The 27,037-nt window shown below is 42.7% G+C and overlaps 1 protein-coding gene across 1 annotated transcript; it reads right to left on the bottom strand.

Annotated features, from left to right (window-relative positions):
- PLEKHF1 (pleckstrin homology and FYVE domain containing 1) lies at positions 1–26,630 on the bottom strand. The gene is made up of 2 exons (XM_020985080.1): positions 26,458–26,630; positions 1–1,931 (listed from the first exon to the last, which is right to left on the bottom strand). Exon 2 carries the CDS (start codon positions 1,915–1,917, stop codon positions 1,060–1,062), a length of 858 nt encoding a protein of 285 aa, XP_020840739.1. The 5' UTR covers positions 1,918–1,931; positions 26,458–26,630; the 3' UTR covers positions 1–1,059.
- Between the last annotated feature and the right edge of the window lie 407 nt (positions 26,631–27,037).

Here is a 27,037-nt window from a genome sequence, read left to right as displayed (position 1 = left end):
GGAGGTATAAGATGCACTGTGATTATTGTGAACTTTGAACATTTGGGCTGATACAACATATAGGAAGTACCACAGTCATGTCAACATTGATCCAGCTTCCCTCTCAGCTCCTTCAGGATGCTATAGGGCTGCTCCTACTCTTTTCTAGACTATAGAAATGTGGCTTTTTCAGCGTTGTAATGCCCTTTGGCCTAGAGAGGTCACCATCGTGTCCAGATGTACACCCAGGGGATAGGATAGACCAAGACACTTCTGGTCTCTCTGGGTTGCAGTTTTTCTAATCAAGTGGCACCTCGGCAATCTCTGGGCATTTGGCTTCGGGTGTCACCAGGGTTCTTGGGACCCACACTGGTTCTTAGGTCCTTCCAAGCATGGTGCCTGGACATGAGGAAATGTTTCTGATCAGGTCCTACACACTAGGAAGCTACACATGTAGCAGTGGTGTTGCTGGGGGAGGGCAGAGAACTGAGACCGGAGGAGTTAGGGGCCATATAGCCAATGCTGAGAAGTGGGAGTGGGAGACTAAACAGAGAAGTGGGTGTCCTTGGGACAGCTGGTTCTTTTGGATGTAGATGACCATGGGCTGGAGCTCCAAAAATAGAAGGTGACTGCTCTTCTTCAGTCTTCTCTGGGCCTTTCCCTGCCTCAGGTTCTGAAAGTCTTTTGCATCATGCTCCCCTGGCTCAGCTGGATGACAGGCAGAGGCTGTAGCCTGAGCCTATGGGGGTGGGAAGCTCCTAATACACCCTGGTTTCTCTATCCAGCTAAATTGGAAGAGCTTGACCAAAGGGAGCAGGTCTCTTGGAGGATGGGCACTGGGAGGGCTTTTTTTTTTTTCTCACTGCTCACTCCTCCCCTATAAAGCAGCACAGTGGGGCTCTGTGAACAGAATTCAGAATCTATTCTGACCTGTCCTGTAGTGTTCAATTTCCAAGCCCTCACCAAAGAAGTCTGAACAAACAGGGACAATGGGACCACATACTTTTGTAGAGAAAAGAAACTGTTTCAGGGAGCTCGGTTTCCTTCAAACCAGACCCCCAAATGATTTTTGGACAAAGGTTAGCTGTGGAAGGATGACCATTTAACCCCAGAGGCATAGAACTCCACCCCCGTAGGCCAGGAACCAGCTGAGCCCCCGTCCTTCTCCTCATCTGACTTATCGCTTTCATCCTCACCACTGGACGCCCCGTAGGTTGTCCCCCGTGAGTGAGCAAGGTCCTGCTGGGGTTGCCTCCGCCCTTCCTCCTCTGGTTCCCGCTCCTCTTCTTTGCGCTTCTCTGCCACCAGCTCCCGATAGCAGAGGCCACAGACTCGAAGAGGCTTGGATGAGAGGCGGGGCATGAGAAAGCGCTCCCGGGAGCAGTCCCCACAGACTACAAAGCCACATTTGCGGCAGTGATGCCGCCGGGTGAGGGCGGAGAACTTGGTCTGGGTGCAGCGCATGCATATGTCCGTAGCTTTGTCCGGTATCCAGGGGGCAGCGTGCTCCATGGTGGGGGGGCGGCCTGTGGCCCTCAGCTGGCGCCTCACACACTCCTCGATGTGCCTGATCCACTCCTCCCGCTCGGTGTCGGAGGCAGCTGACACCACAAACGATTTCTTGGAAGTCTTGATCATCCAGCGGTTCTTGGCATTCCAGGTGTCGGGGAGGCTCTCCAGGGTCACCTCCTCCAGAGGGATGATGTGCTGGCTGCTATACTTGCGTCTGTTGATCACGATGCTGCCGTAGACCAGAATGTCATTAAAGAGGAAGAAGATTCGTGGCTTGGCCTTCTTGCGGCACTCTTTAGTCAGGATGCCCTCGCCAAGGAGCACCCGACCTGGTAATGCCAGAGGCTGCCCTGATGCGCCAAAGCAACTCTCCACGGCCGCGATTCTCTGGCTGTTGATCTCAGTGTTCACCAGGTGATCCACCATCTTCTCAATCTTCCCTAGGCATAGGTGAAGAAAATAGGGGAAAAAACCAAAACAACTAGTCAGTATTGTAGCAATAGCCCAGGTACCATGTCAGGGTCAATGTCAACAAACAATCAGGCCACAAGCATTTACTGAATACCTATAATGTGTCAGGTACAGTCCCAGGTACCAGTATGAATGCTGAATGAGTGCTCACTGGGTATAGGATACCACTTCCAGGATGCATGCAATGTTTAGCTCATTTGAGCATGATGGTACCATATGACTCTCTAAGGGGCACGTCATTCATTTAACAGTCATTTAGTTAGCACCTACAACTTACAAAGCCATATGCAAGGTAGAGGACACAATGATGTAAAAGCTGAGTAGGACTGCTGGTACCCAAGTCCATTCATTCATCCACTCACACATTCAATATATTTAACTATTTTATATGAGTTAGGTTTGTCTTTTGACCTTGACTGAAAATCCTCTGAGAGTAGTATCTATGCCCTCTTCTTCTCTATACACTTTATATATGTAGTGGAATATACATAGTTATTTATATATTGTCTTTCCCATTAGAATGTGAGTTCCTCAAAGGAAGAGATCATATTTTTTCACCTTTTTTTTTGTATCCCCTGCACTTAGCATAATGCTTGGCCCATAGTAAACATTTAATAAATGCTTGTTGACTGAGTGTATCCCCTTCAACACTGGAGATAGTTGCAGGATATAAACTCACATAAATCATCAGCATTTCTATACATTACCAACAAAGTCCAGCAGGAAGAGATACAAAGAGAAATACCATTTAAAATAACCATAGACAACATAAAATCCTTGGGAGTCTACATGCCAAGGCAAATCCAGGAACTTCATGGACACAATTACAAAACACTTACTACACAAATAAAGAGTTTTAAACAACTGGAGAAATATTAACTGCTTGTGGATAGGCCAAACCAATATAATAAAATGATAATTCTATCTAAATTAATTTACTTCTTTAGTGCCATAACAATCAAACTATCAAAGAATTATTTTATACACCTAGGAAAAATAATGACAAAATTCATCTGGAAGCAAAAAAGATCAAGAATATCAAGGGAATCAATGAAAAAAAAACTGTGAAAGAAGGAAGATTTCAAATTATATTACAAAGTGGTAATCATCACTACAATTTGGTACTGGCTAAGAAATAGAGTTTGGATCAGTGGAATAAATTAGGTATACGGTACACAGGAGTAAATGATCATAGTCAATCTAGTGTTTTTAAACCCAAAGATCCAAGCTTTCGGGGTAAGAACTCAACATGTGACAAAAATTGCTGGGAACACTGGAAAGCAATTTGGCAGAAATGAGGCATAGAACAACATCTCATGCTGAATACCAAGATAAGGTCAAAAGAGATAAATGATTTAGACATAAGGGGTGATATCACAAGTAAATGTAGGAAACATGGAAAAGTGTACCTGTCAGATCTAAGCCAAGATTAAAAGGAAAGTAGGAAATTGGGAAAATATGTTTTCAGCAAGTTTCTCTGATGGAGGCCTCATTTCTCAAATATATAGGGAACTGGGTCAAATTTATAAAAATAAGAACCATTTCCCGATTGGTAAATGGTCATAGGATATGAACAGGCAGTTTTCAGAAGAAGAAATCAAAGCTATTGATAGTCATGTGAAAAAAGTTGCTTTAAATCGATATTAATTAGAGAAATGCAAATTAAGACAACTCTGAGGTACTACTTCACACCTATCAAATTGGCTAACATGATAGAAAAGGAAAAAGACAAATGTTGGAGGGATATGGAAAAATTAGATCGCTAATGCACTATTGGTGGAGTTGTGAATGAATTTGACTATTCTGGAAAACAATTTGGAACTATACCCAAAGGGCTATAAAACTGTGCATACCCTTTGACTCAGCAATATTACTACCAGGTCTGTTTCACAAAGAGATAAAGGAAAAAGGACCTGTATGTACAAAAATATTTATAGCAGCTTTCTTGTGGTGGCAAAAAAATGGAAATTGAGGGGATGCCCATTAATTAGGGAATGGCTGAACAAGTTGTGGTGTATAACTGTGATTGAATACTATTGTGCTCTAAGAAATGACCTTTCTTCACATTTTTTTTTCATTGATGTCCTTGATATTCTTGACCTTTTATTCTTCCAGATGAATTTTGTTATTATGTTTTTGGATGGTTTTAGAAAAACCTGAGAAGACTTATATGAACTGATGCAAAGTGAAGTGAGCATAACCAGGAGAACATTGCACATAGTAACAGCAATATTATAATGATGATCAGCTGTGAAAGACTTAGCTTCTCTGATTGATAAATACCATGATCTAAGACAATTCCATAGGATTCTTGATGAATAATGCTATTCACCTCTAGACAGAAAACTGAAGTCTGATTGCAGATTGAAGCATAATTTTTTTCACTTTATTTTGCTTGCTTTTCTTTTTGCAACATAGCTAATATGTAAATACATTTTCCATGACCTCACATGTATCCTATTGCTTGCCTTCTCAATGGGTGAAGGAAATTTTAAAAAAGGGTGCTAAAAATAAATAAATAATGATTTTTTTAAAAAAAGGCCATCTAGTCTAATACATATCTGAAAAAGGGTCCTATCTATAAGAAGTAGTTATCTAGCTTTTGCATGAGAAGGGATCCACTACCTTCGGAGACAGTTCATTAAGCATTTGGATAGTCCTCATTGTTAGGAAGCTTTTCCTTCTGTCAAGCCTAAATCCACTTTTCTGTTTTTCATGTGTCTGTTCTTAGGGTGATCTGGCCGAATTGGGTCTCATGACAAGCTTTCTGCAAACTCATTTCCCCTTCACCTTTATTTGTTGTTTTATGAGGTTAATACAATTAATAATAAGTAGAAGACACACAGAGTACCAGCCCTTGAAGTGTCCTGGGGAGATACTGGAGATGAAATTAAGTACAGGCCCTCGAGGCCAAGCAGAACAAAGCTAATCCTCTTCAACAAGGGTAGTCCTTCTATTACTTGAAGGCAAGCAACATACTCCCTTCCCCTTCTTCCCCCCCCACCCCATTCTTCTTTTCTCCAAGCTAAATATCCCCAGTTCCTCCAGCTGATCCTTTAATGCCCTAATCTTGAACCCCTCCACCATCCTGGCTGCCCTCATCTGGAGACACCAGTTCATCCAATTTGACAAGCATTTATTAAGTACCTACTGTGTGCAAGGCACTGTGCTAAGTGCTGAATTCTCCTAGTTGTATAAGTTTGTAGAGGGAGAGGGGACAATGTGTGAACAACTAAGTATACACTTAAAAATCTGAAGAGGGAGTGAGAAGAAAGGGATCAGTATTGCCTTCCTACAGGGATTCCAAGAGACAGAGGTGAGGGAGTACATTCTGGGCACAGGGAGAGGGGAAAGCAGTCTGTGAAATGGCATGGAGGTGGAAAATGGCATGTCGGGTTGGGGAACAGCATAGGCCAGACTGGCTGGAATGTAGAACGTCTGGAAGGGAGTTGTGTATGATAAGCCTGGAAAGGTAGGCTGAAGCCAGACTGGGAGGGATTTCAATGTCAAGCTGAGGAATTTGTGTTTTATCCTGGAGGCAATGGGAAGCCATTGAGCATGACTTGAGCAGGTCTGTGACACAGTCTGATAGAAATTTTAGGAAAATTACTTTGGCAGCTGTGTGAAGGATGGATTTGAAATGCGAGAGATTGGAAACTGGACATCAATCAGGTGTCTGTGGAAACAGTTCAGGTGAGAGGTGATTAGGGACTGAACTTCGATGGTGGTTGTGAGAATGGGGAGGAGATGGACAGTAGTAAAGATGTTATGGAAGCAGAAACTTGACACGGGAGATGGCTTGTTAGAGGGCCTTCAAGTCTACGTTTTGATACTCTAAATCAAATGCTTTTTTAAAAAAAATCAACAGATAATAGCTATATAAACACAATAAATAATAAACTTGCCAGCTTATTGGATATGAATTAGCTAGAGGGTGCAGTGAAGAGATCTGGACTTTGAGTCAGGACCATGAGTTCAAATCCTGCCTCTGACAATTATAAGCTATATGACTCTGGGCAAGTCACTTAACCTCTCTCAGCCACAGTTTCTACATCTGTAAAATAGAGATAAATAATAGCACTTACGTCACAAAGCTATTATGAAGATAAAACAAACTTTAAAGTGTTGTCATTGTTGCTGTCATTATTAGTGTGGGAAAGAGAGAGCTGAGGAACAGGCTAAGCTTTCCAAACCCAGGTGATGAATAGTGATGCTTTCTACAGAAATGGGAAGTTTGGAGGAGGGGAGTGGAGCTGAGGGAGAATATGCTAAATTCTTTTTTGGATATGGTGAGTTTCAAATACCTATGACACATACAATTGGGTAATGCAGGACCAGGAGGAGAAAGATTAGGGCTCTCTATACAAAGTTGGGAGTCATCTTCATGGAGATGGGCATTGAATGCATGGGAGCAGATGCGAGCACTGAGACAAGGAGGTGGAAAAAGGAGAGGAGAGGTGGGGGATGCCACTGTTAACAACTTCCTCCCTTCCTAGGATGTGGTACCCAGAACTGAACGCAATGCTCTAATCAGGGATCTGACTGACACAGGGTACAGAGTGAATAGAATCTCCCCAGTCCTGGATACAATGTTTCCCTTCATGTAGCCTAAGATTGCACAAGCATTTTTTTTTTTTTGGTGGCCAGGCACAGCATTGACTTATGCTGAGCTTTCAACCCACTCAAAAACCCTGTTTTGTTTCTCAGATGAATTTCTGATGTTGCCTCCTCTGTCTTGTACTTGGGTTCAAAAATAACAACATAGCAAGTAGAAGGCTGCCTTACTCCAGTTCATCTCAGCTCTCTCCCTAGTACACTTCGAGGCATGAATGTCTTGTACCTTACTCATTATTCATTGTATTACCTCATAAAACATCAAGTAATGGTGGACAGAAAAACAAATTTGCAGAAAGCTTGTTATGAGACCCAATTAGGCCAGATTATCATAAGAGCATTTAAAGATATAACTGGAAGGAGAACAGATGGATGAAAAATGGAATATGTGTCAACATTTCTATAAGAAACTAAGAAATTGTTCTCTTCATTGAAGGAAATGGAACAATTAATTTTTGGGATGGTAACATTCCAGGCCCCAACGTGCCACGAGGTGGAAATGGCACCAAAGAAAAGCAGCTAGACCAGTCGTACCTGGAAAAAATCTGTGTTGGAGGCACCATGTTTGAGGGGGACTGAAGAAATCTCAAGATAGCTAAGAGAGGAGAAAATGATAAATGATTGGAAGAAAAATTATAGATGGCTGTATTCTCTCTTTTAAAAGTGTGCCAAGAGAATAAAGTAAATTGTTAAAGTATGCCTACTCCTCATCTCTATAAAATCTTTATGAGAATAATATACACACATATTGAAGGTATCAATGATGAAACTATGAGAAGGAAACAAGAAAGCTTTCACACCATTTTCTCCAGCAGACCACATCTTTACAGTTGTGAAGAAGAACCCTTTTGAAGAAAGATTTATACTGTTGACTGAAAGGTGCAGAGAAAACAAAATTCTACTGTGTTTTTTTTTTGCTAGTCTTGAAAAAGCATCTAACTTGGCAGAAAAAATCCAATCTTATAGGCACCCCTCCAACATGATGTCTTCCCTGTGTAAGTTAAGCTAATACAAGATTTCTTGACTGATGTAGCCAAAGAAGTAACTATTCAACAGTTCTCTAAATAGCAATAGTAATATAATCAGTATTTCAATGAGATCTATGGCCTTGATGATATGGATATTTCCTCCACCCCTTCAGATCCAGATACAAAAATCTTGCCATTTGGCCACCCAGACCAGGCCTTGCCACGAGATCACTTGGGACTGGCTCAGATGGTAAACCTCCTTCCTCAATTCCCCACCCATCAGAGCATACCCTCTCTTGCTGCTGGGGGGGGGGGCGAGTTGAAAAACTCACCTTCTTTCCTTGACTGCTTATTCTGATTCCTCAACCTCATCTATCTTCCCCTCCCCCTTTGTCCCTTCCATCCCCTTCCATCATACTCTCTGAAATCCATTTCCTTATTAACAAACCTCCCTTCAGATCAGACTTCTTCCTTCTAGCTCCTTTCATCATTTTGCTGTCACAGAAAGCTGGCTCCTCCCAGGAACACTGCATCTCTGGCCACTGTCTCCCAATACTGGATTCAACTTCTCTGATTCTCCTCCTCCACAACACTCTGAGTCACATGGAAAAGCAGACAAACTCCTTGCTCCTCCAGTGACTTCCAGACTCATCCCCTTCAGCCACTGCTCAACCACCTCTCCTCATTGGAGGTTCATTCTTTCTAGCTAAATCACCCTGGCAATATCCAGGTGGGGGTTATCTATTGGCCCCTAGGTCATTCCTTCTCAGTTCCAAGGAATTTAGTTCCTAGCTCACAGTCTTTACTTACATTCCGACCCCTGACCTCATGCTTAGGGTTTTCAATATCTTGTCGATGTCCCTCCAAACATCCTGATTTCCCAGTTCATCATCCTCCCTAACTCCCCTCTCGGGGGTGGCAAGGCATATTCTTGATCTCAGCAAACACAAATGCTACGCCTCCACCATCCAGAACCTCTCCTAAACCTATTCCTTGCCCTCTCTTCAACCTCCAGTCACTCTATTCGTCCTAGTTTTCCCTGTCCATCACCCCTGTTCTAGTCTCACTTTTTCCCTTTTCCAATATTAACATTACAGTTAACCATTTTAACCTTACACTCTTGTCTACCCTTAGAGTCCTTGATTCATAATCAATCAATCAATAAACATTTATTAATCACCTACTATGTGCCAGACACTATACTAAGTGCCAGGGATACAAAAGGAGGCAAAAGATAGTCCTTGACCTCAAGGAGCTTAGAATCTAAAGGGAGAGAAAACATAAAAGCACATACATACAACATAAGCTATATACATAAAAATTATGAACAGATGAAAGGCACTAAAATTAAGAGGGGTTAGGAAAGGCTTCCTGTAAGGTAAGAGGGTAAGATTTTAGTTGGGACTTAAAAGAAGCTGGGGAAGATCAGTAATAAGAGCAGAGAAGAGCTTTCCAAGCATGGGGGATTCTTATCACCATTCATGCCTTTCTAAACCCCAAGCCTGGATTACATCTACTATCCAGTTTCTCTAATCCCAGTCACATACTACTCAACATCATATGGCTGGAAGAAGTCACAGAACTGCCAGGCATTGTAACACATGCCTGTAATCCCTGACACCAGGGAGGCTGAGGCTGGTGGACTGCTTGAGTTGGAAAGTTCTGAGCTACAGTGGGGCCAAAGCTAAACAGGTTTCCTCACTAAGTCTGGAACCAATATGGTGAACCTCTGGAAGCAGAGGCTACCAGCCCTTCTAAGTAGGGGGGGAACCAGACCAGGCTGGAAACAGAGCATCCTAGTTAAAACTTCTCAGCCAATTAGTACTGAGGTCAGGCCTGTGAGTAGCCACTTCACTTTCCACATGGAAGAGAAAAGGAGACCTAGTCTCAAAAACAAAAAAAAAGTCACAGAACTGTGCTGACTGAGTCCACTACCAACTGATGTGACTTAATGTCCAGATACATCCTATCCTCTAACTCTTGCTTGCTTGATTATCTCACTTCTCATAGTATCTGTTTCAAACCCTCTCTTTTCTCTTCACCATCTGCTCTACTTCAACCCCTTCCTTTCAGAGGACTTTATCCCTACTTTAATGAGAAGCTTGAAGTAGTCATGAACTTTCTCTTCTCTTCAATTCTATTCCTCAAACTCTCTCAACATTGTTCCCTATTTTCTACTGCTTTGCACCAGTCTCAGAGGAAGATGTGGCCTTTTCCCTTCCCAAAGTCAACCTTTTACTTAGTCCCTTGGTTCCATCCCCTCCCATCTTGTCCATCTTGATCATTACTTTCTCTAATATTCAGTTTCCCTTTATTCAATGGTTCCATCTCTGTTGCTTATAAACATACCCAAATCTCTTCCATCCTTGAAAAAAAAAGCCCTTCACTTGATGCTACATGCCCCACCCCACTCCAGCTATCATTTTATCTTTCTCCTCCCTTTCATAGCCAAACTCTTAATAAAAGCAACCTCATTACCTCAATGTTCTCACCTCCCAATGCCTTGCAACTTAGTTTCTGACCTAGCCACTCAACTAAAACTGCCCATTCTCTCTTAAGTGCTAAATCCAGTGGCTCATTTTTTTTTAGTCCAGTCCTAATCTCCTTAACCTCTCTAAAGCTGTCACTTTTCTTGGATATTCTCTCTTCTCTTTGTTTTCATGGCACTGCTCTCTCCTGGTTCTTCCATATGCCTGCCCCTTCTTAGACTTCTTTGTTGGATACATTCATAAACACAGCATAAATATAAAGTGAATAAACATGGATAGCATTTTGTAGTAGTTAAAAATATGAGGTAGTTGAGGTGGGGCACTAGCAATTGAATGGATCAGGGAAAGCTTTCATGCAGAAGATGGTGTTTGACCTGCACCTGAAAGGAAAAAAACGGACTCTGTGAAGCAGACATGAGGAGATAGTACATCCCAGGAACATGGGATGGGCAGAGCAAAGGACCAGATATGAGAGATGGAATGTTATGCATGAGGAACAGAGAGAGAAGGCCAGTTTGGCTACATCCCAGAGTAAAGGAAGGAGAACACTATCTAGTGAGGATGGAAAGATAGGTTGGGGCCACGTTGGGTATGGCTTTAAAAGGTAAACAGAGGAGTATCTAGAGGCAATGGGGAGCCATTAGAGTTGATCGGGTCATATAGTCAGATTTGTGCATAAGGAAAATTATTTTGACAGCATTGTGTAAGACGGATTGGAGTGATGAGAAACTTGAGGCATGGAGACCAATCAGGAGGCCACTGCAGTAATCTAGGTGAGTGGTGAGAAGGTCCTGAACTAAGGTGGCAGCTGTGTGGACAGAAGGGGTCAGATGCAAGAGATGCTGTGGAGTAGAAATGGTAACATCTGAAAGGATTTGAATATATAGTATGAGGGAGAGTGAGGAGTTGATGATAATGCCAAGGTTAGAAACCTGGGAGAGTGAAAGAATGTACCTCAACAGAAATGGAGAGGCTTGGAAGAGAGGAGGGTTTGAGAGGAAAGCTAATGATTGCATATGGTAGGCGAGATAGAAGAAACACCTTGGGAATCACTCCAAGTTTATGAACCAGATGAGTAGAAGGGGTGGGGTTAGGCGTGGGAAAGATGATAATAATACAGCCTTTATGATCTTGGACACATAGAGTTTTAGCTGCAAACAAGACTTCTGGTTGGAGATATATAGCAAGCAGTTGGTGGAGTGGGCTTAGAGCTCAGGAGAGAGAACAGGGTTGGATATGCACGTCTGGGAGTCATTTGCCTAGAGGAGGTAATTGGAGCTGGCATTGTGCTGATTGCACCAGGCTCCACTACACTCTAGTACCTCTTTAAAGGATTCAGCTCAGTAATTCACACAGGAAAAACCAAGTGGGTGAAGAATGCCTACTGTCCACATCATGATATGTAATTGGATGGATTGACCATAGTGTTGGTCTATCAGGATACATATCTTGGACAGACACTACAGAAAGATAATTAGCTGGGACCAGAACTGAACAGAAGAAAGGAGGCTAGAAATTACACAGTGCTTTCAATGATCCCAAGCTGTTCCTTGAAACAAAACCAACTTTTTAAGCATAATATTTTTTCCAATGATGGATATGAGTCATAGAATGCCGCTGTCACTGAAAGATTAAAAAAATGCTGGAGATGCAGAGTGTAATAGAGAGTCATATGGTGGGTGTAAATAGACTGCAGCCTGTTGCCAGTGATGATCTGTGTGCAAGAAGTTATGTAAAAGATAGCATACGGAATACATATGATTGGATAAGGGTGCAGGCTGGCCACTTAACAAGCACAAGGGCTGACGGAGAGATAGTCCAGTACAGATAGCACTCACATGATGTTAAAAGTCCTGGAGAAGGGCCTTCTGCACATTGGATGGCTCCTTTCCCTCTCTCCTGCCCCAACCATGAAGGATTTATGAGCAGATATGGTCAAGCATTATGAAGGAGGAAGGGCTAGGGATGGATTGTAATGAGCACAGTTGGAGGATGGACCCACATGGATGAGATCGTAGAACCATTAAATGACTGAAATAAGAAGTAGCATTATTGGCAAAGAAGATAAAAAAGGAAAATGTTGATTGTGGGAGTAAAGTGGGAGGACAGGCACACCAGTCTGTCAGGAGGACTGGCTTTACTGGTGATGGAGCTGTGAATTGGTCCAACTGTTCTGGAAATCAATTTGAGATTAAATTCTTCCCCCTCCCAATCACGAAACTGTGTATACCCTTTGATCCAATAATAGCACTACCAAGCATATGCACCAAAGGGATCAAAGACAGAAGGAAAGGGCCAACATGTACCAAAGTATCTACAGCAGCACTTCTCAGTATAGCAAAGAAATGGAAACAAAGTGGGAATGGCTAAGCACATTATGGTCCATGAAAGTAATACATTGTACCGTAAGAAATGACCAAAGGGACTGATTTGGACTGGCAAAATTTGCATGAATTGATGAAGAATGAAGTATGCAGAACCAGGACAACAATTTATACAATGATTTCGAGAATGAAAAAGAAAATAACTTTGAAAGACTTAAGGACTGTGATCAATACAATGACCAATAATGGCTCAATAATAAGGCATGCTTCCTACTTCTTGACAAAGATCTGATGGACTTGAAATGAAGCATGATATACATTTTCATGCACTGTCAATGTGCAAATTTGTTTTTCTAGAATATACTTAATTAAGTACAGGAAACCTTTTGGAGGGGTAGAGGAAAGACTGTGGAAGGAGTGGGAGAATGCAAAAAAAAAGGAAGAAAAAGAAAGAAAAAGATCAATAAAACATTTAAAAATACAAAGAGTAGAATGAAGTTCAGAAGGGGATACAGAGAAGCAGAGCAGTTTTACTACCATAATGTTAAATGAAAGGATGTAACTTAAAACTTATATACAGGACTTGTCCTGTATATAATTAATTAAAAACTGTATATAATAGCAATTCAGTTTCACAGTTTCTCTTTCTGTTCTTTGTATAATGAAAGGTTGATGATATTTGTTAAATTCATAATAAAAAGTATCACAACACATTTATATAGCACTTTAAAGTTTACAAAGTATTTTACTCATAACAGCTCAGTGAGGTTGGTAGTTTCATACTAAGAGACTGACATTCAGAGAGGAAAAGTGATTTGTCCATGGCCATATTAGCTAATATGTAAACATGTAATATGAGCCAAGATTTTAACCTACTGTATCTTGATTCCAACTCTAGGCTTTCTCCACTATATTATATCAATCAATCAGTCAATTAACAAGCATTCATTAAACAATTACTCTGTGCCGGCCAATGTGCTAGAAGCTGGGGTGACACACAAAGACAAAAAAAAGTGAAAGGATCCCTACTGTCAAGGAATTTACATTCTACCAATGGGTTCTTTTTCTGTTTGTATCCCACTCCTTACCCCACCCCCACCCTCAAGTACCTAAGGCTCTGCAAAATCTCCCCATTTGGATTTTTCTTGCCAAGACTGTCAGCCACAACCAGTTCGCCAACATTTCAATCTGGGGAATGATCTTTGGGAACCAGTTATGTGCTAGAAAGAACTAATTTACACCTCAGCTATCCTGTGACATACAGAACAGATGAATTTGAAACTAGTTGGCTGTAAAACAAAATTCTGTATAGCAAACCTCACTTTCTTAGAGACTTCCTTTGAAAGTGTGAGGTGAGCTCCCTGGGGGCAGCAGCAAATGCTTTCTTACCCATACTGACAGCTTATTCTACTAGGCAATGGGTTTCCAACTTGTCAATACATAGAGTGGGCTTAACACCTGGAAAAGTTTTTTTTAAATTAAATTAAATTAAATTAATTTATTTTTGATGGGCTACATATACATATTAAAAGGTTAGAATGCAGCTAGGAAGATAATGACCTGGCTCTCTGGCCCTAGCTTTTAAGTGCTTGCTCAGCTTTATTTATACATCTAAAATACTTTTTGGGTCCTCCCAAAAAACTGCATGGGGTGATACCCATAAAGTTCTGCGGCATTCCCATGGCACAGTTCCCTGAAATGAGTTTGAAAGGAAGGAAGGAAACAAGCATTTATTAAGCAGGCACAATAACCCTGGGCGTTAGGTACTAGTATCGTCCCCATTTTATAGTTGAGGAAACTGAGACAAAGGTTAAGTGACTTGCCCAGGGTCACATAGCTAGTGTCTTGAGACAGGATGTGAATTCCCGAAACCAGGCACTGAGCTCTATCCACTGCTCATCCTAGCTAGGTTTGGGGGCAAATAAGAAATTAAGGAGGGATCCCTCAAAGTATTTCTAACCCTAAGTCAGAGTGAGGACTTTGATAGGGGTTAATCTACTCTTGGAGAGGAAAAAATGGAATGTGAAAGCAATGGACTAGCTTTCTAAAGAACTTAGTGACTGGGTCAAAGGAAAGGAAATGACTATTTTAGCCAACGCTAAAAGTGACACACCCTTGGCTATGGGAGAAAAGTGGTGGAGAATTCTTGTTTAGTCCAATAAATGGGTGTGTTAAGGTTTTGTTTTCTAAAAGAGTATTAGCAATAAATAAATAAAATGGTTTTTTTTCCCCAAAGGCCTCTGTGCTTGAAGTGAAAAGAATAGAAAGCAGAGGAAGAGAGTAGCTCCAGTAGCCTTCTATGGCCCTAAGCCTGGCAGGGATCATGGGGCAGCAGGGAGCAATGCCAGGCATAGACTGCATGCTGTACCCACATGTACCATGTAGATTCTGCACATCTGGCAAAAACCTCCAACTACGAAAGACATAGTGGGATTGGCAAGATAATATCACCAAAAGACACCATCGGTTCTTCTTCCAGGCCAGTATGTCAGAAGCATGACTTGCTTTTCCACTTGTGTGTCTTGGTCACATGTATTCTCTATATAGATCTCCTCATGGGTATGTCAGGTCACACACATTCCCTACAGGTGTGTGGCCACTCTTCCCACTTCTGGTATTTGTATTTGTAGAAGAAAGTGCCCCAGGTCAATGGGAGAATAGTTTTATTGTTACTTTTCTTACTCCATCTCTTGACTCCAGGTATTTTCACTGGTTGTCCCTCATGCCTGGAATGCTCTCCCTCTGATTTTCCTTATTTTTTTCATGCCCCAGCTAAAATCCACCCTCTACAGGAGCCTTTCCCATTCCCCCCTAAATTCTAGTGCCTTCCCTCTGTTGATTATTTCCAAATTATCCTGTTGGTAGCTTGTTTCTACATAGTTGTTTACATGTTGCCTCCCTCATTAGACTGAGCTTCTTGAGAACAGGGACTGCCCTTCACCTTCCTTAGTATCCTCAGCACTTAGCATCTGTTCAGTCATTTTTCAGCTGTGTCTGACTCTTTGTGACCCCATTTGGAGTTTTCTTGGCAAAGATACTAGTTTGCCATTTCCTTCTTCATCTCATTTTACAGATGAGAACTAAGGCAAACAGGGTTAAGTGATTTGCCTAGGCTCACATAGCTACTGTCTGTGGTAGGATTTGAACTCAGAAAGATGAGTCTTCCTGACTTTGGGCCTGGTGCTCTATCTACTGAGCCACCTACCTGCCTGCACTTAGCCAAGCAGGCACTTAATAAAATGTTTGGCTGACTGATTACTTTCTTGAAGGCCTTTGATTTGAATTATGTACTCCAGTTAACTAATAAATGTAAACACATCCATGGGGGTTCATGAGATGTGGTTTTAAGTGGATACAGACTTACAGACTATCTTAAACCTGGGGTAACCTTGTTGGTTGTAAGTTTTGGCCCCTGGTGTGCCCCCAGATACTACAAACCTAAATTTTTGTTGACTTACGTAAATCTTATGGAAGTCAGATAAGTCAGTGTAGTAGACGACTTGGAGGAGGGAGGATGTAGAATTTTTGAGGCTTGAGGTTGGGCCGGGGGAAGAGAGAGAAGGGGGGAATGGAAGGGGAGAAGAGAGAGAGAGAGAGAGAGAGAGAGAGAGAGAGAGAGAGAGAGAGAGAGAGAGAGAGAGAGAGAGAGAGAGAGGGAGGGAGGGAGAGAGAGGGAGGGAGGGAGGGAGGAAGAATAGAAAGAAACTTTATTGTCACTGGCCCACTTGCCTAATTTGGGTGAGAACAGACATGGCTTCTGGCTTCTGCATTCTCAGAATCCAGTGCTAGAGGAAGGCATGGGAGGAAATGAAGAGAAATGTGTTTTACTCAAGCTTTACCCACCATGCATGACTCAGTTCCGATCTCTGAAGAGGAAGCAGGTGAACTTCCCACTCCCCTTCTCAAGCATACATATATACAATCTCTAGCCTGGCACAAGACACGAGCTTTTTTCTGGCCATTGAACAGTCACTTACGTCAAGGTTCTGAGGAAGGGGGATAGATCCGCTCCCTGATGAAGAAGGCTCCACTTCCTACCCGCATATGGAGTTCATGCTAATATTATTTCTACTATTGTTTCTAGAAGTTGCTGGTTTTCAAATGTCCACAAATACCAAAAATACAGATATCCCCTAAGCAATGACAATTGGTTAATCTGTGAGGGCCTGGGGCTACCTATTACTGGCCATTTGGATCCCAGGCTGCTACTGAGTCAGAAGAGGCTAACATATGAAGAGGCAGTATAGATTTGGGTCAAGAGCCCGGGATTTGGAGTCAGGAGTCTCTAAGTTCAAACCACAACTGCTACTTTCTACCTGTGCCACCCTTTACTCTCTGTGGGTCTTAGTATCCTCAACTGTAAAATGAGGGAATTGGATTAAATAAACTCTAAGGTCCCAGTTATAAATCTATAAACTTATGTGTATCTTATTATGCTACAGAGGAGTGCTTAGCGGTGACTGGCACATAGCAGATGCTTAAAAAATACTGATTGATTGGTTGATTGAAAGTAGTGGAAAGCTTTTTTTTAAATTTTATAATCTATAACCCTCCTTTTCTCCCATTAACAATGATGAGAATATTAATACTCCTTAAAATAATATTTCACCTTATACTTTTCAAAGTGCTTTCATGTGCCTTGGCTCAAATCTGCTTAAGCCTTCAGAATTTGAGATAGGGTGAATCAGACTCATGCAGAAATCTAGTTCTGATCCAGCCTGAGACCAAACATGTCTGACAGCTGTGATAGAATGTTTGACTTTCCAAGGATGGCTATAGAGTTCTTGGTGAGGGGCAAGACCCCACACCTTTCTCCACGACTTCCCACTGACCTCATGCCCAAAGCAGATGCTGTCAATAGTTAAACTGGGTGGGTACTATTCTCAGCAATGGCCTCTGGATGTTATTGAGAAGGGGAGAGGAAGAGGCATAAAATTATGAGGCAAAGGGCTGAAAAACAAGACTGGGGAGGAGATAATGACTCAGAGCAAACAATGAGACAGAAGAAAATGTGCATGGAGGAGCTGACTAGGTCTAGGGTGGAGGGAAAGGGTGAGAGCATCATAACATTCAGTCTAATTCTTTGTCAGCCCTTCTGAAAAGGTTCTGAAGTCTCCTTGAGCTCCACAGAACAGCAGCCAGGAAGGACCATGTAGATACTGTATAATTTTTTTTAAATCACTGACCAAAGGGCTACAACTCCAGGGCCAAAACAATGAAGGGAGGGGGTGAGGGGGAGAGACATAGCTGATTATATGGGTCAAATACCATTACAAAAGAAGTCTCAGTATACGGATTTCAAAAGCCCCAGGTAATACCTACTTATCTGAACAGTACTGGATAAAACCAAATTCCAGTACACACAAAAGACTCCTAGAGCTAAGCATCCTGTGATGATCCAATCCTGCTGGACCCTGTAATTTCACTGGAATAGAGAACTCCCCAAAAAGGAAATTCCCTTTTTTTCAATTCAAATCAGGAACTGCTCAGCAATTTATAGTCTTAGACAGTTACCTGGGGCACTGAGAGGTTTTAAATGACTTGCCCAAAGTTATAGGGCCATCATGACTAGAGCCCAAGTCTTCCTGTCACCAAGGCTGGCCCCTGCACCACACTACATTCTTGACCTGTATGCTGTTCCATTTTATTCTAGTACACACTAGATAGAGATTTCAAATCCATCAGTAAATTGCCAGCCAGCTAGGGCATTTAGTAAGCAATATGTGCCAGACACTGTAACAAACACTCAGGAGTACAAATGCAATCCAACAAAATGGCACCTCAAGGAGTTCACCTTCTAATGGGGGAAGGCCACACAATAGGGGTTCTGAAAGCAAGGGTGGGGGTGTTAGTACTGTGATGCCCCTGCTGCTATAGGAAAGGAGAAAGCATTTAGAGTTAGGGGTGCATGGAGAGAGAAGGGGACTGAGGAGGAGGTTCTAGTGTCTATGTGGAGACAAAAGGCACCAAGTAAATATCCCACTCAATGGAACCATGCGCCCCCAGTGCTGTTCATTGCCGAGTGCCCATTTTAAACATTGGCCAAGTGTATTCTGAGAGGCAGTGACGTAACTGAGTTTAAGAGTTCCCAATGTTGGGAAAGACATGACAATTCATTGTAGAAAGTCAGGGAGATTTCAAATTTAGAGCTAACAATTTAACAAGAAACATCAATGCATCATGCCCTCTGTGTAAGGCACCATGCTAATTAGCAAGATGCTAATCTTTTCCACTGCCTTCTAGTTCAGTCATTTGTACACACTTCATGCCTCATGTATGCCTGTTTGAGTACATCAGGAGGCAGATACAGGGTTCACCCCACAGGCCTTTCTTTCTTGTTTTCAATGGCTTTAGTTTGCACCAAAAAATGCCATTTTCCTTCTGTTGGCCCAACTCAAGGTAAACCCAGTCTGCTAAAAGGCTTTATGTTACAGATTCTCCTATCTTGTATAAAGTGAATGAGTTGTGTCAAGAGGTAGTGAGTATCCTGTCACTACAGGTGTTCAAGTGGAGACAACAGGGAAGCCATAGATGTAATTCCTGTTCATGTATATGTTAGACTCTGAGGGCCCCCTTCTAACCCTGGCATTCTATGATTCTAAGGCAAGCTATGTGTGACATGAAGTTTCCTTTTCCTTCAAGTCTGAGTGGTTCTCTTATATACATGATACCTAGAATAGCTATGTTCTTCCCTTAAAGTAAGAAAAGAAATTCCAGGAAGAGAAAACAACACCATCAGCCAGAAGACTGCCAGAGACAGAAGTGAAGTCCTCCCCTAGTCTTGAGTGACCCTTCCAGACCCAGTGCTTACTCTGTTTCTCTGAAGGAGAAGGAACTCGTCTGGGAATCGTTCAGGAGACCTACAGCTCCCTTGGAGGAAACTACCAATTCTGTTCCCTAGGTCAGAATCCAATTTCACACCCACAATGTCATGATTACTCTCACTTAAAGCCTGGCTCTGCTTCTCAGTGGGTCTCAGTGTGTTTTGAAGATTTTTCTTCCTGGTAAATACAGCACAGTCTGGAAAAGTGGAAAGTTCTCATTTTTCCTTACCAGTGAAGTAAAACGCTATCATTTAGGGATGGAAAAGCAAAGAGCAAATTAAAAAGTCACCACTTAATTTGGGGTCTGATTGCCGCGGGACAGAAAATAATAATAATTGCTCTTTCTAGACTCTCTTCATATCACTGTTTCTTAGACTTCAAGGGGGAAAGAGGCCATCTGCTGAGATGGCAACATCTGGGCCTTATCTAATCTTCCTTTCCTACCAGTGAAAATCTTTGGAGTGGAGAAAAAAAATTCCCATACGAATATTAAATAAGTGCCATTAAAAACAACTATAACAATTCGGTAATTAATTTTCAATTGCATTTTAATATGGAGCCAAAGTTGATGGAGCAAGGTGTAGCCATAGCCTGTCTAGGCCCAAAGGTGAGTGAGCAAGAGAAAGGCAAAGTGAGCAGGAAGGGGGATGGGAATTTCTCAGGGAAATTAGGTGCCTCTGTTGCTTTCATCCATTAAATCGACTCCCCACAGGAAGGGTGGCTTAGTAAGACCAATAGTCATCATCAAGGACCAGCCTCCCCAGGGAGCAGCCAAAAAGAATTTTACAGGAATAATATTTGTAAAGTGCTTAGCACATAATAGGGGCTTAATAAATGCCCATTCCCTTTCTGTCCATAAAAAAGACAGCTCCTTTTTATGATCAGAAAGGGCTTAGAGATAGCAGGAAATTGAGTGAACATTAAGTAAAATTCTTTCATTTTGTTTATAGATGAGGAAACTGAGGCTGAGAGAGATTAATTGACATGTTTGGCATCACATAAATAGAGCAGCAGAGCCCTTATTGGGATTTGAACCCATGGTCCTCTGAATACAAATTCTATGTTCTTTCTACTACACCTAATATTAATTCTCACATCAATCTGGGTCATCAAATATGTGCTGAAGCATATAACAGGCCCTCCCCAAAGCTGATATAGACCTATAGACCTAGGGCAGTTTTTACAGCTTACTCTTTGTAAACTAGTCATTTCTCTCTCTGTCTCTGTTTCTCACTCAGGACTTGTGCTTTGCTCCTTTTTGGAAAAAAAAAAAAAAGAAAATGCTATTTCCATCTCTAATTCCCCATTTTAAAAATAATTGTTGTTATTCAGTTGCATCTGACTCTTTGTGACCCCATTTTGGGATTTTCTTGGTAAGATTACTGGAATGGTTTACCATTTCCTTCTCTAGCTTATTTTACAGATGATGAACTGAGGCAAACAGAGTTAAGTGACTTGCCTGGGATCACTCAGCTAGTAAGTGTCTGAGGCCAGATTTGAACTCATAAAGAGGAGTCATCCTGATTCCAAGCCCAGTGCTCTATCCACTACACCACTAGCTACCCTTTTATAATAATAGCTGACATTTATATAGTTCTTTACGTTTTGTAAAGTACTTTACATTATTATCTCATAAGTGCTTTACATTATTAACCAATTTGATTGTCATAGTAATGAAGTGAGGTAGGTGTTATTATTATCCCATTTTACAGAAGAAACTGAGGTCCAGAGGGTAACTTGCCTAGAACCACATAGCTAGGAAGTACTGAGACAGGACTCAAATGCAAGACTTTTTTAACTCCAAGTCAAGCTCGCATCCACTATGCCACGTGGTGTCTCCAAATGGCCTAAATTAACCTTCCCTGGCTCCAAATATGATGACAACTATTGAAGGAATGAAATTTAGTTGGAACTCTTCAGCCTTGAGTTTCAAGGCCCTCTCTAATCTGGGATACCTTATGTGTCTAGCTTACTATTTCACATGCCTTCTCTGATTGCGAAGGTAGCTTTCTTTAGGGGACCATTCCAGTATGCCCAGCTGCTGCTCCCTTCTTTCTGAGATTATTTTCCATTTGAATGATACATATCTTAAATGCACATAATTCACTTGTATGTTGTTTTTCCCATTAGCAAGTGAACTCTTGGAGAGCCAGGACCTTATTTTTGCCTTTCTTTTTATCCCTAGCACTTGGCACTGTGTACCTGGCATACAGTAAGCATAATGTGTGCTTAATAAATGCTTCTTGACAGACTGACTACCTAGGCCAGTCTCCCCATTGACTCACAAAATTACGCCTCCTTTGTTCCTACCTTTGGACCTTTGCTCATATTGCTTTTCCTGCTTGGTCCCCTTCACTTAGCCGAATTCCACTCATCCTGCAAAGCTCAACTCAATCTAATCCATGAAACATTTGTATGCCATACCATTTAAGATTCCATTCTAATCCATCTTGGGTTGTTCCTTATTGTTTCACATATACAGATCTTATCTCTGTCACTAAATTGTAAACTCCAAGGGGACAGGAACCATGCCCTACACTTCTCTTGTATCAACCACACCACTTAGGGCTGGGCACTTAATTACTGCTTCAAGCATTTTACAAAATCAGAGAATCATAGGATTTAGAGATCATCTTAACCAGACGTAGGGAAAAACTTGTCCAAAGTCAGATGAGGCAACAGATCTCAGGTCCTCTGACTTGAAATCTAGCATTCTTTCCACAATCAACTGCACTTACCACCTTCTGCTAGGATTAGTTACCTCTGTATGTATCTTACTCCCCTTACTGGACTGTAAGCTCCTTGAGGGCAGGAAATAGATCTTTCATTTTTTGTTTTCTCAAAAGAGGCAATGTGTGGTACACTAAACAGTACATGCAGGTAGGCTGAAGAAGAACCATAAAGATCACCAAATACTTAATTTTTATATATGAAGGAAATTGAACCTCAGAGAGTAACTTACCTGAGGTCTAAAGCACACTACCACTATATCATACCTCCTGTTCAAGTGCTGTCTCTAACATCATAAGCCTTTCTCAGCCTTGGTTTCTTCGTCTGGAAAACAGGGATAATAATACTTGTGCAGAGGCATTGTGGCCTTGTGGGTAGAGACCTGGTCTCTGAGTTAAGAAGGCCTGGGATCAGTTCGTGCCTCTGATACATACTGGCTGTGTGACCCTGGGCAAGCCACTTATGGTCCTAGCACCCCAAGCAGCATTGTAAGACTCTTAAGTTGCAGAGTAGGGGCCGATCTGTATTGGAAGAGGGAATTCTCTGTATTAGTAAGATGACAAGTCTCCTCTTTCTCTAGAGAGGCATTATTAAACCTGAAGTCCTTGGACAGATTTCAGGGGTCCTGTGAACTTGGTTGGGAAAAACAAACAAACAAAGGCTACATCTTTATGTTTTTACTATGATTCGTTTCCTTTGTAATCTTGTCTGTTTTATTTTATGCATTTAAGAACATTATTCTCAGAAGAGAGTCTACAGCCTTCATCAGACAGCCAGAGGTCCATGAAGAAAAGTTTGGAACCCCTGCCCTGGGCTCCGAGTTCAATCCTTAAGTCCTTTCCTAGGGCCAGGGCACATTCAAAACTAATCTCCACTTGGACCTTGTGGTTCTGAATGAACAAATCCTCTAGTACTAGGACACTGTTCCTCTTTCCCTTTGGCTTGTCAATAAGCCCCTGACATGGCTCCATCCCAGCTTCTTTCCCTCAGTATACTTTCTACCCAATGCCAGGACCAGCTCATGGAGGGCATTTGGCAGGTCAGGTCATATTTTCTCAGCAGAACAGGACCCAAATTGCAAGGTCTTGGCAGTCCCACAGGGCTGACGTGTACAATACAATGCAATTCCAGGGGCCAGCAGGATACAACTAACTTCCCTGGCTATTTGAACCCAGATGGAAATCACAAGCCCTTAGTTAGCTAACCAGTGGGATCAGCTAGAGCCAAGCCTGCTCACAAACACCCCGCTTGGGCCTGAATTTTGGGTGTGGCTGATGAGCAGTAGTCACTGGGAAAGAAGCAGCTGGGACTTTGCTCTTTTGGGAAAGACACCTGGGGTGAGAGGAGGGAAAAGCAGCTTTTGTTTATATCTAAACAAGAAAAGTAGGGGCAGAGTTAATTCAGGATACCCCAACTCAAATCACCAACAATCTGGATCCAGAGGAAGTAACATGGTGCAGTGGAAAGAGTTCTGGGTTTGGAGTCAGAGGAGCTGGGTTCAGATTCTGAATCTGGCACTCACCATAGAGTGGGACTTCGGTGACTTCTGTGTCCTCTCTAAGTGCCAGTTTCTTTGTTTAAAAAAATAAAGGGATTAGACTAGCTTGTCTTTATGGTCCCTTCCAATTACAAATCTGTGATCCTAGGATGGTAGATTGCATCTGAAAAGGGTGAATCAAATGTAAATTATGACCATCAATGAATAACTCTCTTCTGCCCCATGGACCCAGCCTGAGAAGCGAGTCAGTGGCCTGGAGGACGAGCAGATCTCGATGAACACAGAGTTCCTCACCTCTCCATCTCAGGTCCTCTATTTGTCCAATGATCATTACAGAGTTTTATAGAACTGGGAGGGCTTTTTGAGATCATGTAGCTCAACAATCTCATTTTACAAATAAGGAAATTGAGGTAATTGGTAACTTGCCCAAAGTCATAGTGAATTACAGTGAATTGGACAGAAACTAGAATCCAAGTCTTTGGATATCCAACCTCAGGGGCTTTCCACTGCCCCACATTGAGATGACCACATCTTTTCCCTCTATCCCTCCTGGGAGGCCAGGACACAGAGGTAGGGCCTTAATCTGGTAAGAACTCTCTTTCATCCTCCACGTGATGGTGGTCAGCCTGCCATATCACAGGACCTCAAAATGTTAGAACTTCAGATCATCCTGAATCGTCCAGTTCAATTGAGAATCCCTTCTACAACATACATGACAAGAGGACACCTGGCTTTTGCCTGATGACCCCTAGGGGTAACCCAGTACTTCTGGAGGCTGCTTCCTGTATTTCTGCAGGGTTTCAATTGTCGGGAGGTTTTCCTCCCATCAAGCCTCAGTTTGCTCCTATGTAACTTCCATATATTGCTCTTAGCTCTGTCCTCAAATGACAGCTCTTCAGAAATCTGAAGATAGCTATCATGTCCCCTGTGACCTTGCGCTCAGTGTTAACAGGTGTGGATTTACCCCATAAAGGCCCTGGGTTTTAGTCCTCTGGAAAAACCCCTAACCTCCTCTGTACTATCTCTTCTGCTCTGTCATTGAGCATGGTCATCCATCAGTCAACAAGCATTTATTAGGATGTACCAGGCACCGTGCTAGGAGCTGGAAATACCAGGACAACAATGAAATGGTCCCTACCTTCAAAGACGTTATAGTCTGCAAAGTGGGCCTGTCCTATGACATGCTGTATGACAAGGTAATCTAAAATGACAAGGCTCTAAAATCGACACATTTGGCTTTTGACAGATGAGTAAAGAAAGACTGAGCCTGGGGGTAGACAGGAGCCTTATTATGCTGTCAGCAAATCATTTGATTCACTGGAGAGTTTATAGCATCACTGACTCATGGGGGAAGGAAGGACTACAATTGATTTTACAAAGTGCTTTGAGATCTCAGTGGCCAAGGACTATGCTACAAATTATTGATGCTGTAACCTTCCACTCACTACCTGAGTGGGAGTCACTTTTTGGTATTACCCTGGAGGTGAGGAGGATTAAAGAAAAGGCCCCAGTGGTCTTCCCTTGACCCTAGACTTCCATGACTCTGAAGTCTAGATAGAATTTGCATTTAACTACTCTATGACCAGAATACATGGGATTCAAAAGCCCCCTCTACACCCCTCACTGACCAAAACTACATCCCCACCAAATGGATTACTCATCCAAGGCCAAGGTAAGGCTATTCTTTTCAGATGTTTTTGCCTCAAAGCCTACAACTTTCCCCCAAAAGGGCCATTACTAGACCCATAGGGGTGAGTTTCTTTATCTGAAACCTGATTCATCTTTTCTGCCTCCAACTGTGAAGGTGGCCTTGTTTTCACATGACCTAGCCTCCCCTTGCCTAGGGTTGTAGTTTTGGGGACTCCACTCTACCAGCTTTTCCCAGTTCTCATGTGACCATGCTTAGTAAGGTATAGATCCAGGTCCTCTGATTCCAAATACTGTGTTTTCTCCACTATACCATATTTCCCTGTGCTAGATACTATAGTACAATAATTATAACACAGACTGCTTTCAAGGAGTTTACAATCTAATGTATGTGTATGAGGGAAGACAAGTACACAAATAAGTATGATACAAGAAGCAAGATAATCGTAAAGGAGAAGTTTAGATTAATTGTGATGAGAATCTGACAGAGGTCAGCGAAATCTGTTCCAGGAATTAGGATGGTGTGAGCCTCGAGGCCCCTGGCATGAATCAGGACAAGAACAGAAACAAAGACAGCCCAGGCTGGCTGGAACATGGAATGTGTGAAAGGGTACTAGTATGAGACAAGTCTGGGCAAGTAGACTGGAGTCTGCTTGTGGGTGGCCTTAAATGTCAGGTGTTTATATTTATATAATATCTCTATTACATGGACAATAGGGAGCCACTGAATGTTTCACAGAAGGAAAGCGCCATGATCATGATAGTGCATTAAGAAGATTAACCTGACAGTGTGTGATGGATGAACTGGAGTGGAGACAGACTGGAGATAGGAAGATGAAGGTGGCGACTATTAGAATAGTAAAGAAAAGAAGGGATGAAGGTCTGAACTAGGATGGCTGCCATGACCCCAGAGAGGAAGAGCTAATGGGAGAGCTATTATGGAAGTAGAAATTGTATATGGGGGTAAAGGAAAGGGAAGCATCGAAGATGACTCTAACATCATGAGGATGGAAGGATGGTGGTGCCATCAACAGAAATGGAGAAGTTAGGGGGCAGACCGATTAAGAGGGGGATAGCTCAGCCTGGGGAGAGGCTAGAGAGCAAAGTTTAGGGGGCACAAGGTGGGGAGCATGGGACTAAAGTTAGAGGTCAAGAGGGCAGGGAAGAGGGAGCAGAGTGGGGACAGGCATCTAGGGGAGTCAGAGAACAGGGTTCAGGGGGGTACACCAGGGGTGTTTCCCCAGCAGAGATACAGAACTAGATCTGAGTTCAGCAGCTCCAAATGCAGGGTGGCAGAGCATCTCTGGGATACGAAGGGGGGCAAAAAGGTTGACTTGGGGTAACTCTCTAGGGGAGGATTGGAAGTTTCCTGAGCCCAGGGCACAGACAGGGGCTTTTTACCTTATCCCTTCAGGGTCCTGGTTGGATTGCAATTGACCAGTGCTGGCCCCGGGCTGGGCTGGGCCGGGAGGGAGACAGGGAAGCGCGGCGTCAGGAACAGTCCCAACTCTGGGCCGGACCGTCCCAGGGTGGAACATTCAGACTCCCCAACATTCCACCCACCCAGGCTTCGCCCTCGCGTCCTAGCCAATCAGAGCTTCCCTCCGTGGTAAGTCTGCGCCCCACCCTCTCTAGCCACGCCCCCTTCAGGGAGTATCGGCCAATCGGTGCGCACAGGCCTGCCAGGACCCTGAGGGGGCGGGGCCAAAAGGACCGTGGGTCCTTGATAATGCAGAGGAAATTTGGGCTGTTTAGGGTTCGGGGCTGCAGTCTCGGGTAACTGACTGGCTCTCTCCCCTCGTCTAGGCTCACAGTTCCTCAATCACACAACCCCAATTTCCTTTCTATTGCCTTCAAAACTCCAAGGGCAGGCGCCCAAGCTGAGTCCACCCTGGAGTTTTTGCAGGCCGGGTAGTTTTTATTTATAGGTATGCACCTCCTATAACATCCCCCTTAGCTTTCCTTCATCCATCCCCCCAGG

The sequence above is a fragment of the Phascolarctos cinereus genome, unplaced genomic scaffold, assembly GCF_003287225.1.
Source record: "Phascolarctos cinereus isolate Bilbo 61053 unplaced genomic scaffold, phaCin_HiC Scaffold_2;HRSCAF=192, whole genome shotgun sequence".
Taxonomy (NCBI): domain Eukaryota; kingdom Metazoa; phylum Chordata; class Mammalia; order Diprotodontia; family Phascolarctidae; genus Phascolarctos; species Phascolarctos cinereus.
Note: the sequence above shows the minus strand (reverse complement) of the source record. Positions and strands in the feature narration are given on the sequence as shown.